The sequence below is a fragment of the Phyllostomus discolor genome, chromosome 5, assembly GCF_004126475.2.
Source record: "Phyllostomus discolor isolate MPI-MPIP mPhyDis1 chromosome 5, mPhyDis1.pri.v3, whole genome shotgun sequence".
Taxonomy (NCBI): Eukaryota; Metazoa; Chordata; class Mammalia; order Chiroptera; family Phyllostomidae; genus Phyllostomus; species Phyllostomus discolor.
The window spans coordinates 174,685,913-174,700,834 of NC_040907.2; the positions used below are offsets into that span (position 1 = coordinate 174,685,913).

At 57.9% G+C, this 14,922-nt stretch overlaps 1 protein-coding gene across 2 annotated transcripts in view; it reads left to right on the top strand.

Annotated features, from left to right (window-relative positions):
• The window catches only part of INPP5A (inositol polyphosphate-5-phosphatase A), a 144,844-nt gene that overhangs the window by 91,935 nt on the left and 37,987 nt on the right, over positions 1-14,922 (top strand). For both annotated transcript variants that reach the window (XM_036027465.1, XM_028511903.2), the window contains exons 5-6: positions 808-871; positions 13,381-13,484. In XM_036027465.1, the coding sequence (XP_035883358.1) occupies positions 808-871; positions 13,381-13,484 (168 nt within the window). The remainder of the gene's footprint in view (positions 1-807; positions 872-13,380; positions 13,485-14,922) is intronic.

Consider the following 14,922-nt stretch of genomic DNA (forward strand, 5'->3'; position numbering starts at 1 on the left):
GACGGAAGGTGTGCTGCTGCTCAGCTGTGCCAGGGCAGCTTCCCTGCCGAGTGCTGGACGGACCGCAGAGCTGAAGTCGTGCCCCAGCAGGACCCGTCCAGGGCCATCACACACCCCTTTAACATGTACCCATGTATACACGCGTGTGTGTGCATACCCCCACACATCTGTGCATGTGTGTGCATGCACTACATGCTTATACACACCCACACACGTATGCCTATGTGTACGCACATGTACACACTCTTATACACACGCACACACCTACACACATTAAAAAACACCAAGTCAAGTCTGCATTTCAGGTAACAACCAGTAACTTTTAGTGACAGACATTTCGTGCCACCCTCCCTTGGCGGCCAGCCCCGCCCCCAGCCCGGCCCCTGTAGCTTTGCCTTTTCCTGAGTGGAGAGGGCAGGGCCCCAGCCCCAGTGGTCACCCTGCCGTGTGTTCACAGTGAGGCGGTGAAGAGGGGGGACAGCGTGTGCCGTGACAGGGCCGTGTCCAGGCACTCCTGCCGGGCTGAGCCCTTGCCCGCTGGGCCCCTGGCCCTCACGACGGAAGGGAGCCGCCCTGGACGGCCCCTCTGGGGGAGGGCGTGCCGCCGGCAGCTGGCTGCAGGCAGCGCCTCCTGGCATTCGGAGGCGGGAGGTCATCCCAGCAGAGCGCCTCAGGTCCCCGTGCCCGGGGCTGAGTGGCAGCGAATGCACCTCCGGCTCCCGTTTGGAGAGCTCCGTCCCTGGCTCCGGCCGCCGGGGAAACGCCCACGCGCCGCGCTCTCACCTGGTCTCTCTGTTTGCTCCGCAGGCTCTGGGAAGCTTTTATTTTCTCCACGAGTCCTTAAAAAACATCTACCAGTTTGACTTCAAAGGTAAGACTCACGCCATCGGTTGCCCAGAACCCTTCTGGGGCTCCTGCCTCACAGCGTCCATCCCCTGCCCGCGGGCCTGGCTTCTCCTGGTCCCTTCGGCTCTGCGTCCCTGTGGGGGGCGTCCCTGCGGGGGGCTGGTGGGGTCTGGGTTTGAGTCACTTACTGGCAGTCACCAACCAGGGGCCCCGCATGCAAACCTGGCTTTCCAGCTACACAGACACCGAGACGGCGGGCCTGCCTCCCGCAGCCCACCCACCGCAGCACACCGTCCCACCCTGCTGACCCTCCACTGCCGCCGGGGTGAGGCCGAGCGAGTGACTCGGCTCCCCTGTACCAGAGTCACGAGGAGAAGGAGGAGGGGAGGGCTCGGCGTCTGCGTCCCCATCGAGCAGAGAGCGGAGACAGACGAGAGGGCGGCGAGTTCTGAAACCGCGAGCCAGAGCCCGTGTCCGGGGCCAAGCGCAGGCGCTGCCCCGTGTTTGCTGGGCGAGCCCACGGGTCTGCGTCGGGAAGACTCGCCCGGGGCTGCCTCTGACGTCACGGCCCTCGTCACCGCATCTGGGGGCCCTTGGGGCCGCTCGCCCCAGACCCGACACACCTCTGTGTCGCCCGTTCCTCCAGGCGCGTTGGAGCCTCTCCCCCCCACCCCCCTCGGCCACGTCGCACCTTCAGGTGCGCGCAGACTCTCCAGGGCCCCGCTCACCCTTGGGGACCTGGCTCGTGTGAAGGGCCCCTTCAGCAGCGACAGCCGGGTCGGCGGCGCTCTCAGGCCCGTCGTCTCCGCTCGCTTGGGGGGCGGGCCGGCTCCAACAGGCTGTGGGCGCAGGTGGTTCCGTCTGGGCGGAGAGCAGGGCTCCCACCAGCAGGTGCTTGTCACTGGCCCTGTCACCTGAGGATTCTTTACACGCTTTTAAACACGAGCGTCTGACTTCCCCGCCAACGGACGTGGCGGGAGACAGGCCACAGCCACTCTTACCATGATCCCGATAGACAGGGTCCCGCGCACGGCCCGTCCCCGCACAGGGGCTGGCGGCTGAGGGGGCGGTGCCGCGGTCCCGCTGGCACCGCAGGCTGGAACAGGGACCGGTCTGTGCCCCTTGTCCTTTCTTGATGTGACTGTCCGCCTACAACCCTGCTGCCGAACCAGGTCGGTCGGGAAGGGGCTGCTGGCCCGTGGTGTGCGTGAGACTGCGTGTCGGAGGGACGTGTGACTCCAGCACGGCTTGCCCGGGGCCTGCACATGTCAGTGACCGGACCTGCGGTAGTGACCAGCAGAGTGACTGTGCTCAGAGAGCTAAGGCACGTGAGGAGTTTGTGTCAACCTGAAAACACTCAGTGTCCCAGCATGGCGGGGTGCAGCTGTGGGTGCAGGTTCAGGTGCCAGATGTGGGGTTCAGGTGTGGGCCAGTGCAGAATTGGGATGCCGGTGCGGGGCTCCAGGTGTGGGGCGAGGGTGCAGATGCAGGACACAGGGTGCGGGGTGCAGCCGACACCTCAGGCAGGGGATGCTGCCTGCCCCTACTCTGCAGCCCGTGCACTTCAAAAGTGCCTAGGCAGAAACTCCAGGAAAGGTACAGGTGAGAAGAGATAAAAGTGACTTCCAGCTTCAGGTTCGACACGTGAAGGCCTTGGAAACCGTCACCCCTGCCTTCACAACAAGGAAAAGCTGGACAGCTCTTCTCAGAGCCCCCGGTGAGGCGAGGTCACAGGGCACACTGCGACGCAGAGACGGGTGCAGGCCCACGCACAGCGCTCACCGGGCAGGGACCAGGGCTGCAGCCACCGGAGCTCCACACGGAGGTGCTGACACAGGCTGGAGCCGAGTGCAGGAGACGCCTGGGGCCTGCACACTTCTGTGTGTTTCTCCAGGAGCCCCACCACATCCTCAGGGTGGAGACCAGAGAAAAACGCCCCCAAGCCTCTGGCAGGGGAGGGGAAGCCGCTGCTTTGAAATGTGGGGGGAAGGGGCGGTGCTGAGAAGCACGTGTGGGGACGCACGCTGACCATGAGACTGAGCCGCACTCGGGCACCGCGCAGTCCCCCACCCAAACCGCAGCACCGCAGCCCCCGCTGGGGCCCGGGCCCGTGCGGACCGGAGTGTCACAGGAGCCCCGTGACGGCAGAGGAGACAGGAGCAGGGCCCTCGAGGACGCCTTAGCCTCTGGCCGCGCAGAAAGCCCGGCCTGGCTCCTCGCCAGGCCAACGTAAAACCTTACAAGAAAGGACTGTCTGCCTCACTTTCTCCTGCCCAATTATTTACTTGCTACTTTCAACCAAAAACTACAAGGCATTCAAAAATGTAAAAATACACCCCGAAGAGAGCAAGTATGCATAGACTCAGATAGCACATGGGTTTGGAGCTTTCAGAATGGGAACGAGAAATAGCTGGTTAATTTGTGGGGATCTGGTGGAAGAGCGGACGTGCGAGAGCAGGCGGGTGAAGTGAGGGAAAGACGGATGCTGCGGAAGAGTGGGGAGGGGGCTGGTGCCAGGAGCACTGGGCGGAAAGGAGGAGCGCCTCGGACGGGCTTGTCTGTCAGGGCGTCGCTGAGGGGAGGCCCGGGGGCCTGGACGGGGTGGCATCAAGAACTTTCCAAACTGAAAAGACAAAGAGGGAAAAAAAAAGAGCAAATGTCCAAGAACCGTGGCACAGCTACAAAAGGTGTAGTGTGTGTATAATGGGAATACCAACAGGAAGAGTATGGGACAGGAAGGGACAGAAGAAACACCGGAATGGCGAAGAATTTTCCAAAGGTCACAATGGACATGGAGCCACAGGTCCTGAAAGCTCAGGAACCCTCGTGTAGGAGAAACACACGGAAATCTGTGCCTAAGCACATTCCATCCAGGCCACAGCAGGCCAAAGGCGAAGAGGGAGGGTGGGCTGGAACTCGGGGCTTGAAGAACCAAGGACTGTCCTCGACTTCTCTTCAGAAGCTATGCAAGCAAGGAGAGGGGTGTGACGTGCTTACATTGTTGGGGGGAGACAACCTGGAATTCTAAATAAAACAAGCAGATGGTCCTTCATAGGTGATGGAGAAGGAAGGACTTTCCCAGACAAACCAAAGTTGAGGGCGTCTGTTTCCGGCTGCCTGCCCTGCCCTGCGAGACATGGGAGCAGGGCCGCTGGGGAGCCGGGAAGGGACGCGGGTGAGAGACGGCCGGAGAGCGTCGGCGGGGACAGGTGAAGACGGGGCACTGAGCTGTGTGCTTTCTTCTGCTTCTTTCTTCTCCACTGACCTGGCAGGCGACCTGTGCTCAGAGCACCCGCAGTGGGAGGGTACTGGAGGACGGTGGGTGAAGTGAATGACACGGGTGTTCTCGAGTCGGGAGAGAGGAATTGGGGCGACTCATTGCAGAGAGGGCGTGCTGTTTGCGAAGGTGCACAGTGCTGTTTGAAAATGGACGTGGGTCAGTTGTAAACGTGTATTGCAAACTCTTCGGTAGCCACTGAAATGTTTTTGATGAAGTGTATTCGATATGTTAAAAGAAGAGAGGAGACAAGTCATGTAAGATGCTCAGTTGAACGAGAGAAGGCAGGACAAGGATGGGAGACAAGAAACAAAGAACAAAGGCAACAAACAGAAAAGTTACAAATGCGGAAGGTGTGCCTCCAACTGCAGCAATAATTACTTTAAACGTAAATGGTCTAAATTCACTGATAGAAAGACAGGCTCAGAGTGGTTACAAAAGACCTACCACCCAACCGTGTGCCGCCTGCCGGAGACCCCTGGGATGTGCACGGAAGCAGGAAGACCATGACTGAAGGGCGGGGCCAGGAAGTGCCCCGCCCACTCCCACGGGAAGGAGGCAGGGCTGGCCCTGTGGGCCTCAGACGGAGGGGACGTGGAGTGAGGAGAGCCACCCAGGGGAGGGGGGGGGTCCACAGCAGTGGAGGGCCGGTTCTTGGAGAACACGTGACGACCCCTCACGTGTGTGCGTCTAACAACAGGGCATCGAGGCACGCGAGGCAGAGACAGGCAGCACTGCCGTGAGAAGCACGTAGGGGCGCTGTCACAGCTGCACACTTGACTCCCTGCTGCGGGAAGGGGACCAGCAGGCAGACCGCCAGTGAGCACAGAGCTGAACCCACCGCACCCCCGGCCACCTGGTCTAATGGGCATTTCTAGGGACAGTCCACTCAACAACAGCAGAACTGGTCCTTCTCAAGTCAGATGGAATAGTCACCAAGACAGACCACATGCTGGTCCACAAAACACACCTCGCTGAACTTGGAAGGATGGAAACCATACAAAGCATCCTTTCAGCCACAACGGAGTTGCAGGGGAAACCAGTGATGGGAAGATGAGTGGAAAACCCTCAGATACTCAGGATATTAAACAACTCACTTCCAAATGACACATGGGCCAGAGGAGAAGTCTCAAGAGAGATTTGAAAAACAGCTTGAACTAAATGAAAATGAAACACAACTCACCACAAATGTCAGGGTGTGGTGAAGCAGTGCGTTTGTACCAGCAGTGGATGCACAGTCAATAATCGAAGCTTCTGCCTTGGAAACAAGAAGAAAACAAATTCAATCCAAAATAGGCGTAAGAAAAGAAATGATAAAAATTGGAGCATAAATCAATGAAATTGAAAACAGGAGCTCAATAAAGAAAATTAACAAAACCAGAAGTTGGTTCTTTGAAAACATCAATAAATCGATAACCTCTGGCCAGGCAGACCAAGGGAAACAAGAAGACAAACTGCTAGCATCAGAAATGAGAAGGAGCCATCACTACGGGCCCTGTGGACATTGAAGGGTAATAAAGGCGTCTTATGATCATGTCTGTCTGTGCTTATGAATTCGATAGCTCGGATGGACCGGTTCCTTTAAAGAAACGGTCTACCAAACTCACACAGAGAGGACTAGATCATTTAAATAGGCCTTTATGTATGAAAGAAATGGAATCAGTAAGTAATAACCCTCTAAAAAAGAAAACATTAGGCCCAGATGATTTCAATGGTGAATTCAACCAAACGTTTAAGAACGTTTGAGAAATTATACCCGTTCTCTATAATCTCTCCCAAACAATAAAAGCAGAGAAAATACTTCCAGACTAATTTTATGAGGCCCCATTGCTCTAATACTAAAACCAGACAATGACGTTACAAAAAAAAGGAAAACTACAGGCAAATATCTGTCAGGAAGATAAAATGTAGTTATTCTAAAGATAAATTAGCAACTAGAATTCAACCGTGTGTAAGAGGAATTGTGCAGTACGACCAATTGAGATTCCTTTCTGGCATGCAAGGCTGGTTTGACATTCAAAAACAAATTAATGTAATCTATCACATCAACAGGCCAACGAATAAAAGTCACATGATCATATAAATAGATGCAGAAATTCAACACCCACGTATAATAAAAACTCTCAGCAAACGAAGAGCAGAGAACTTCCTCAAGTTGGTAAAGAAGGCTACAGAACCCTACAGCTAAGGGAAGACTTAACAGTGAGGAACTAGGCGCTTCCCCCCAAGATCAGCAACAAGGCAGGGCACACCCCTCTTCCCGGACGCCTTCAGCACCATACTGGAGTCCTGGCTGGTATGGTAAGACAAGAAAGTGAAATAAAAGGCTCATAATTGGGGGAGGGAGCAAAACAGTTGCCTCACTCCGAGATGCCATGGTTTTCTCTGCAGAAAGCCCCAAGGAACCAACGGCAGAAGTGGCAGTGCTGAGCAAGGCTGCGGGCACAAGGTCAAAGGCGGTGGTCAGCCACGTTCCTGTGCCCATCAGCGAGCACGCAGGACTGGAGATTAAAGACGCAGTGCCATCTCCACTAGCACACACAGAAGAGAGGGACTTAGGAATAAACGTCACGAAATGTGTGTGAGAGCTACGTAAGGAAAACCGCAAAACTCGGATGAATGAGATCAAAGATCTTACTAAAGACGTGTTCCCTGCTCACGGACAGGAGGACTCAGCGAGGTCGAGAGGGCAGGCTCCCTGACTTGGTCTGCGGGCTCCGTGCCGTCCCAGCAAGCGGTTCAGTGGATGCCGACAGCCTGTCCTCAGCCTGCCACGGAGGCAGAGAGCAGCCAGCGCTGCGTCACAGGAGAGACACTGCCCAGCCTCCAGACCGCCGGCGAGGCCGCAGTCATCAGGCCAGGGTGGTGTTGGTTGGTGGAGGAGGAGACAGACAGGCCAGTGGGGCAGCGCAGAGAGCCCAGAAGTGGCTGCACATAGATACAGCCCCCTGTGCCCTCTGACAAGGGGGCAGAGACAGCACAGTGGAGCAAAGGCAGTCTCTAACAAATGGTCCCAGGACAATGGGATAGCCACGTGCAAAAAAAGGAATCTAGTCCCAAACCTTGCACCTTGCACAAGTTAACTCAAAATGAATCATAGACCTCAATGTGAAACAAAATCGTAAAACCCCTACAAGGTAAGGGGAGAGAGTGCAGGTGACCTGGGTCTGCGGATGAGTTTTTAGACACAACAGCAAAAGCGCACTGCACGGAAGAAAACGTCGGTGAGTGGGCTCCGCCAAGACGGGAACTTCTGCTCTGCAACAGGCACTGAGGAGGGTGCGGAGACGAGCCACGGACTGCGGCACGATGTCTGCCAAAGACACAGCTGGCGACAGGCTGCTGTTCCAAGTGAACAGAGCACTCCTAAACCTAGGAGAACAGCCTGACTAATAATGAGCCAAAATTTAAACAGACGTCTCACCTAAGAAGGTACACCGATGACAAAGGAACTCGTGAAGAATGCTGAGTGTCGTGTGTCGTCCGGGAAGTGCAAACTGAAGCAGTGTGAGGCCCGACACACCCGCTTGAATGGCCGAGCCCTGAAACGCTGACCGTGCCGAATGCGGGCGAGCGTGTGGGATGGAGGGAACGCATTCACGCGGAGGGCAGGGTGGTGCAGCCGCCTTGGGGACAGTTTGACGATGTCTTAAAAAGCTAAACACGCTCGTACCATGGGGCCCAGCAGCCACATCCCTTGGTATTTTTAAATGAGTTGACAACTTATGTCCACACAAAAACCTGTGCAGAAATATTTGTAGCATTGTTATTCACTATTCCCAGAAACCGGAAGCAACCAGAATATCCCCTCCAGAGCGAACGGGTGCAGGACCAGAGCCCCTCCGTTCAGTGCGGCGCTGTTCGGCAGTGAGACGAGGTGAGCTGTGGAGCCACAGAAAGACACGGAGGAAGCTCGGTGTATACACTTGGCCCTTGACCAACGTGGGTTTGAACCGCGTGGATTTTCTCAGGGAAGACCTGGACTGTTTTGGGTCCACCTGGGGGTTCATGGGTGCAGAGGGCTGACTGCCGGCATCGATCCGCACCGTTCTACATAAGGGGCTCGAGCGCCCTAGCAGCCTGGTATCCACAGGGTCGGGGGGAGGGCGGCTGGAGCCAGTCCTCCGTGGATATCGAGGACAACTTACTGACTGCATGGGGTCCGGTGTGCCTGACCCCTCAGTGTTCGGGGGTCAACTGCATCACTGAGTGAACAAAACCAACCGGAAAAGGCTATGTCCGGCAAGTCACCAACATCATGGCACTTCGGGAAAGATCAAACAACTGGCAGTGAAAGGACGGCGGCTGCAGGCGCGGGGCTTGGGGGGGTGAGCGAGGAGCACGGAGGCTTTTTCCGGCACTGAGGTCACTCTGTGTGCTGTGATGGTGGACGCGTGGCATCGTGCACACGTGAGGCCCACACAGAACGTACGACAGAGCCAGTGCCCCCCGTGTCAGGTGTGGACCTGAGAGAGGGATGGCATGTCCCCCACGGGTGCAACAAACACATGAGTGACGGAGCGGTGGGGGGCCAGGGTGTGGGGGTTCTGCCTCTGCTCAGTCTTTAGTGACCACAGAACTCTCTAAAACAGAAGTGTGTTTTCTTTTTACTTATGTATGCGTTTATGTATTTTTATTTTTTAATATATTTTATTGATTATGCTATTACAGTTGTCCCATTTTCCCCCTTCACTCCCCTCCACCCTGTACCCCCTCTCCCACCCACATTCCCCCCTTTAGTTCATGTCCATGGGTCATAAGTTCTTTGGCTTCTACATTCCCCATACTATTCTTGCCCTCCCCCCATCTATTTTCTCCGTACTGTCTATGCTATTTATTCTCTGTCCCTTTTCCCCCTCTCTCCTCCTCCCACTCCCCTGTTGCTAACCCTCCATGCGACCTCCATTTCTGTGGTTCTGTTCCTGTTCTAGTTGTTTGCTTAGTTTCTTTTGTTTTAGGCGTGGTTGTTAATAATTGTAAGTTTGCTGTCATTTTACTATACATGTTTTTTATCTTCTTTTTCTTAGATAAGTCCTTTAAACATTTCATAAAATAAGGGCTTGATGATGATGAACTCTTTAACTTGACCTTATCTGAGAAGCACTTTATCTGCCCTTCCATTCTAAATCAAAGCTTTGCTGGATAGAACAATCTTGGATGTAGGTCCTTGCCTTTCATGACTTGGAATATTTCTTTCCAGCCCCTTCTTGCCTGCAAGGTCTCTTTTGAGAAATCAGCTGACGTTCTGATGGGAACTCCGTTGTAGGTAACTGTCCCCTTATCTCTTGCTGCTTCTAGAATTCTCTCCTTCATTTTTACCTTGGCTAATGTAATTATGATGTGCCTTGGTGTGTCCTTCCTTGGGTCCAACCTCTTTGAGACTCTCTGAGCTTCCTGCACTTCCTAGAAGTTTATTTCCTTTGCCAGAATGGGGAAGTTCTCCTTTATTATTTGTTCAAATACGTGTTCAATCTGTTGCTTTTCCTCTTCCCCTTCTGGTACCCCTGTAATTCGGATGTTGGAACGTTTAAAGATGTCCTAGAGGTTCCTAAGCCTCTCCTCATTTTGTTGAATTCTTGTGTCTTCATTCTTTTCTGTTTGGTTGTTCCTTTCTTCCTTATGGTGCACTCCATTGATTTGAAACCCAGCTTTCTTTCCATCACTATTGGTTCCGTGTGCATTTTTCTTTATTTCACTTATTGTAGTCTTCATTTTTTCATCTAATTTGCAACCAAAATCAACCAATTCTGTGAGCATCCTGATCACCAGTGCTTTGAACTGTGCATCTGATAGGTTGGCTATCTCTCGTTTGCTTAAAAGTACTGGCCGAGGGGCTTTGAGTTCTGTTTGAGCCCTCTTCTCCCCCGCCCATTTTGGTCTGGTCGCACCTGTTACATATGAGGGGCGGAGCCTTCGGTGTTCACCAGGGCGGGGCCCCTCAGTCGCTGGGTTGTGACGTTGTATGTGGGGGCTGGGTCTGAGAGGGAACAATGGCGCCCGCTCCGCTCTCTCTAGGACCTCAGTCCCCTCTGCCGCTTCTCTCAAGCAGACTGGGCCCTTCTGGTGCTGGCTCCTGGGCGGGTGGTGTTGTGTACTTTTAGGACTCTGTGGGTATCCTATGAGGCTGGGAGATTCTCCTGGCCCCAACCCCGACAGGTGTTTTCAGTCGGTGCCTTTAGGCTTTATTTCCCGGTGCTGGGGCCCTGGGTTGCGTGGTCTGTGTTGCTGCCCATTTTTGCCTGGTTTATCTGCACACAAATGTGTGACTGTGGACAGCCAGCTGCCTTGCGAGCCTCACTGGGTCTGCTCGTTGCCTCCCATGCCCAGGGTCTGCCACCGGATCCGTCAGCTGCCCCTGCACGTCTGGGGTCCCCCAACTGCCTCCTGCACCCGCGCGCCCGCGTTTGCCAGCCACCGCTTTCTCCTGCCAGGACCCCTCGACCCCCTCAGTCGGCCTCTGACTCTGCCCCTCCTTACCGGTTTGGATGAATGGTTGTCAGACTTCCGTTCAGTTCATTTCTCTCTGTTCTGGTTGTTTTTTTGTTTCTAGATTTTTTGTTGTCCTTAGTTTTGGTTGTACGAGGAGGCACAGTGTGTCTACCTACGCCTCCATCTCGGCCAAAAGTCCTAAAGTGTGTTTTCAAACAAACAATGAAGGCCTCCTTTCCCACCTCACCCCTCCCAATCTTTCTCTTTCCTCAGAGTTAATGAGCTTCCAGCCCAAGTGCCAGCGCCCCATGCAGCAGCCCCCCCACCCCCGTCTGCTTCCACGTAAAACACTGCAGGCCGAGGCACGTCCGCTGCCTGGGGCGGCGCTCGGCGGGCTGTCTGCACTGCACACGCCTGGCGCACTGGGGCCTGGGGTGTCTGTGAGGCGGGCGTCTGCCCGGCACTCTCTTGCGGAGCCAGGCGTCCCTCTGCAGCGTGAGCTGGCGGCCACTGTGACCACTCGGTCTCTGCCAGAAGGGGCCCTGTGGTGAGCGGGCTCTCAGGAGGAACGCCCCCTCAGCCTCAGGTGCGGGCGACCCGCACCCCGCTGTGAGCTGCAGGGCCCTCCAGGAGAGAGCAGGGTGTAGATGGGCCCTCCCCGGGGTGAGGGGTGAGCCCACACGTGTTTGTGGTGCCGGGAGAGCAGTGCCGCCGGGAGGTCCACAAGGTCCCAGAGCCCTCGGCCACCCTCTCAGCCAGGACACTGTGCAGGTGACCATCTGGGAGAAGCAGGGACACCCCTCACCTGCACATTTGCCTCATGGACCTGGGCAGCCCTCAGCTCTCCAGACAAGCCTCGGCTCAGCCCTGCCCAGGCCCGGCTCCCTTTCCCGTTCTTGCTGCTGTGCCCGTCTCCTGACAGCCACCGCCCCTGCACTGGCAGCCGCCGCCTCCTTCCCTGCCATCCCAGCCCCTCTGCTGGCCCCACACTCAGGCCTCTCTCTGCGGTCACACGCGTGAACTCTGTGTCCCCTGTGCCACGGTTGAGGCTGTCCCCAGCCCCATGACCCAGGGGTCCAGACCACGTCCTGTGTTTGTGTCTCATGCCCTTGTCCACATCCATTCCTGTCCCACGTGTGGGTCCACTCTGTGTCCCATCTCCATGTCACATGTTGGGTCCCTGTTTCTGTCCTCTGTGCTCCTGGGGGGCAAAGCCATGGAAAGGGGCTGGGGGAGGCACAGTGGGGGGCCCGGAGTGCGGGAGAACCACACGTTGCCCGGGAGATGCCAACCCTCTCCAGGGCGTCCACCCCGACCCCGTGTCCAGTCACCCGGGCAGGTCTCCCTCCCACCTCCGAAGTGTGATGCCGCTGCGAGGGGCTGGTGTTTGATAAGTGCTGTCCATGTGCCGAGATGGATGGCGGTTCCCAGAGGCGCTCCTGTGATTAAATGCACTTCTGCGCCACTGCCTGTGCAAACGGGCGCTATGGATGGGTCACGTGTTCGCTGTGCCCGCCTGCCCCTGCACCAGCCTCCTGGCTAGCCGGTCCGTCTCCCCAATGGGCATTCAGAGGGGACGGTGTGAGCTGGGGGGCCTCTGGGGACCAGCCTCAAAACCAGACACACCGAGGTCACGCCCGTGGTTTGGGAAACGGGTCAGAGGGCAGCGGCGTGGCAGGCACAGCCCGGTGCGTGGCGAGCAGCTCCCTCTGTCCCCCCTGCGCCGCCCGTGTTCCCTGAGCCACTGAGCGTCTGTCTCGTGCAGGCGGCGTCCGGCCCCGCTTCACCCCTGCACTCCCCTCCCCTGGTGCTGTGCTTTTGCCTGGGTCTCTCTCTCCACCAAACGCTGCCCAAGACACTGCGTCCTGTCTCCGTCCTGCTGACTGCCCCCTCGGCGGCCCCATGGGTGGGTGGGTGAGCGAGGCAGCAGGTGTGAGCCACTCGAGGGGTACAGAGTGCGACCCTCAGGACCTGGGACGGCACCACTCGTGCTTGTGGGTCTCCGAGAATATCTTCAGAGCCCAGGGACGCCACCTCGTGCCAGGCACTCCTGGCTCAGGAGCAGGGGGCCCTATGACACGGGCTGGCAGCCAGGGAGGCCCCCGCGGCGGTCGCAGCAGCCCCTGTGCAGCCAGGGCCCCGACAGAGCGTCCTGTGGAGACGCTGGCAGCCCTCCAGTGACCCCAGCCCTGAGCGCGTGAGGACCACACGCGCACGTTTCTCCCCCAGACCCCGCCGTGGCTGGGGACTGTCCCTGAAGAGAGACCTCCGCCGACGGGGCTGTGAGAGCAGCAGGCGGACCGGCTCTGCTGCAGGGGGTCGTCCCAGGGCCTGGGGGGCGGGGCGGCCCAGCAGGGCACCTTGTCCGGGAGGTGAGGAGGTGCTGGGCAGGCGGCCAGGAGCGCGGCCCGCGGTGCTCCCCCTCCCCGTCTCACATAAAAACCCCTCGTCCTTGGACATGAGTGATGTCGGCTGGATGCGGGGAGGAAATCGATGTTATTAAATAAATTTGTATTAAGGTATGAGCGAACGGTAATTCCACGGCCCTGTTAAACATATTCACGGTTTTAACGGAGGATGCCAATTAGCCCCTGTAAATCTGCAGGCTGGGAGCTGTTAGCGGATAATGAAGTGGACTGTCAGATCCCGGGCGGTGAATCTCAATTTACGAGCCACGAGCATCGCCGGGAGCAGCTGGCCTGCTGGGTCGGCGCCCCTCGTCAGGTCCCCCGGGGGCCACCTTGCTCCCCACGGGGCCCTGCGGCGTGGGGCTGCCCGGATGGGGCACAGTGCCCGGCTGTTCACACTGTTCTTCTGCTCTTTTCCAGCTAAGAAGTATAAAAAAGTCACTGGCAAAGAGATCTACTCCGACACGCTGGAGAGCACGCCCATGCTGGAGAAGGAGAAGTTTCCACAGGACTATTTCCCCGAGGTGCGTCCCGGGGCCCCACGGGCCGCCGTCTCCCCGAGCACTTTGTTTGTGGGGGCAGGGGGTCACGTTGGAAGGGAACTTCAGGGCACGTGGTGCTCATGTTCGTGGGAGGACTCCCATCTGCTGCCGCCGCACCCCGCTACTCTCTTTCCGGGAGGGTCGGGGACGCGCGTGGTCTCTGGGCCGTCCTAGCTGAGCACAGAGAGGGTGCGTGGTGTTTGTGGTCAGAGCGACCGGCCAGTTTTCTGGTCGCTGTTTCCTGGTGGAGGAGTCATCCCCAAAGGTGTAGGCAGATCATGATCAGTTCACTTGGGGCCCGGAGTGCCAGCAGGTTGGTCTGGCCAGGGACCTGCCCAGCACAGACACACAGGGCACATTCATGTCCCCAGAGTGCTGGGCGTGGCCAGCAAGAGGCGCAGCCAAGAGCCTGGAGCCCGGAACCTGGCGCTGTCCACGGGCCCCAGCGGCGGCAGCGGCGGATGCACGCAGATCAGACACAGGCAGGAGGGGCCTTCCCAGGCCGGGCACTTCGTGCAGGCTTGCCACCTCCACACGGCCGCGCACCACATGCTCAGCTCCAGGGCCGTGGGTGTCAGCTGCCTCAGAACCAGCCCTCCGGTGTCGCCTCATGCTGCTGGTCGCATGTGGGCCCAGAGCTGGTCACCCTGCCCTTTCCCGTCTGCTCAGCCGTGGTTCGGTGTGACTCCGTGACGGGAGCCCTTGGGGCTGAGATTGAAGGCCTGCGTCTCCGCCCCCGTGACAGCGCGGGGGCTGCTCGGCCCCAGGACGGATGGCTCCCCAGCCCCTGCTGCGCTGGGGGCAGACCTTCAGCAAGGCCACAGCTTTATTAACTTGCTTTATGACCTGAGCCTGCAGGGGCAGGTGGTGCCCCCCCCCCCCGTGAAGGACGGGCCCTCCTGTCACGCCAGGGCAGGGCTTCCTCATCCACTGTCCCAAGCCAGGGACACTGTGTCAGAGGGCCGGCCTCCCACTGCCCTCGGTCCCCGCTGTCCCCTGCTCACTGTGAGGTAGAGGAAGACATGCCTAGACAGCTCTGGGGGCTTCAGCGCTCGGCCTTCCACGATGAGAGCCAACTCTGCGTCCCCTCGGGCCCTCCCTGAGAGCGGCCCTGGTGGCGTCGGTCTGGATGGTGCGACCGCACTTCCCTGGGAGGCGTCCAGAGACACGGAGTCAGTGCCAGAGGCCGGTCATGCTGCGCTCCCGGCCCCCGTCCCAGTCTGGGCCCACCCTCTCGTGCTGGAAGCCCACACCGGAGCCCCGCTGGCTGGGCCCTCCCCTGAGGGTGCCCGGAGCCTGGACGAGCGGTGGGAGCTCGAGGGTGCTAGGGCAGGACCAACTGCGGCAGCACAGGGAGTCCCGGCCTCTTCCCAGCAGGAGGGAACTGGGGCAGTGGGGGCACAGCCCTGGGCTGGCCAAG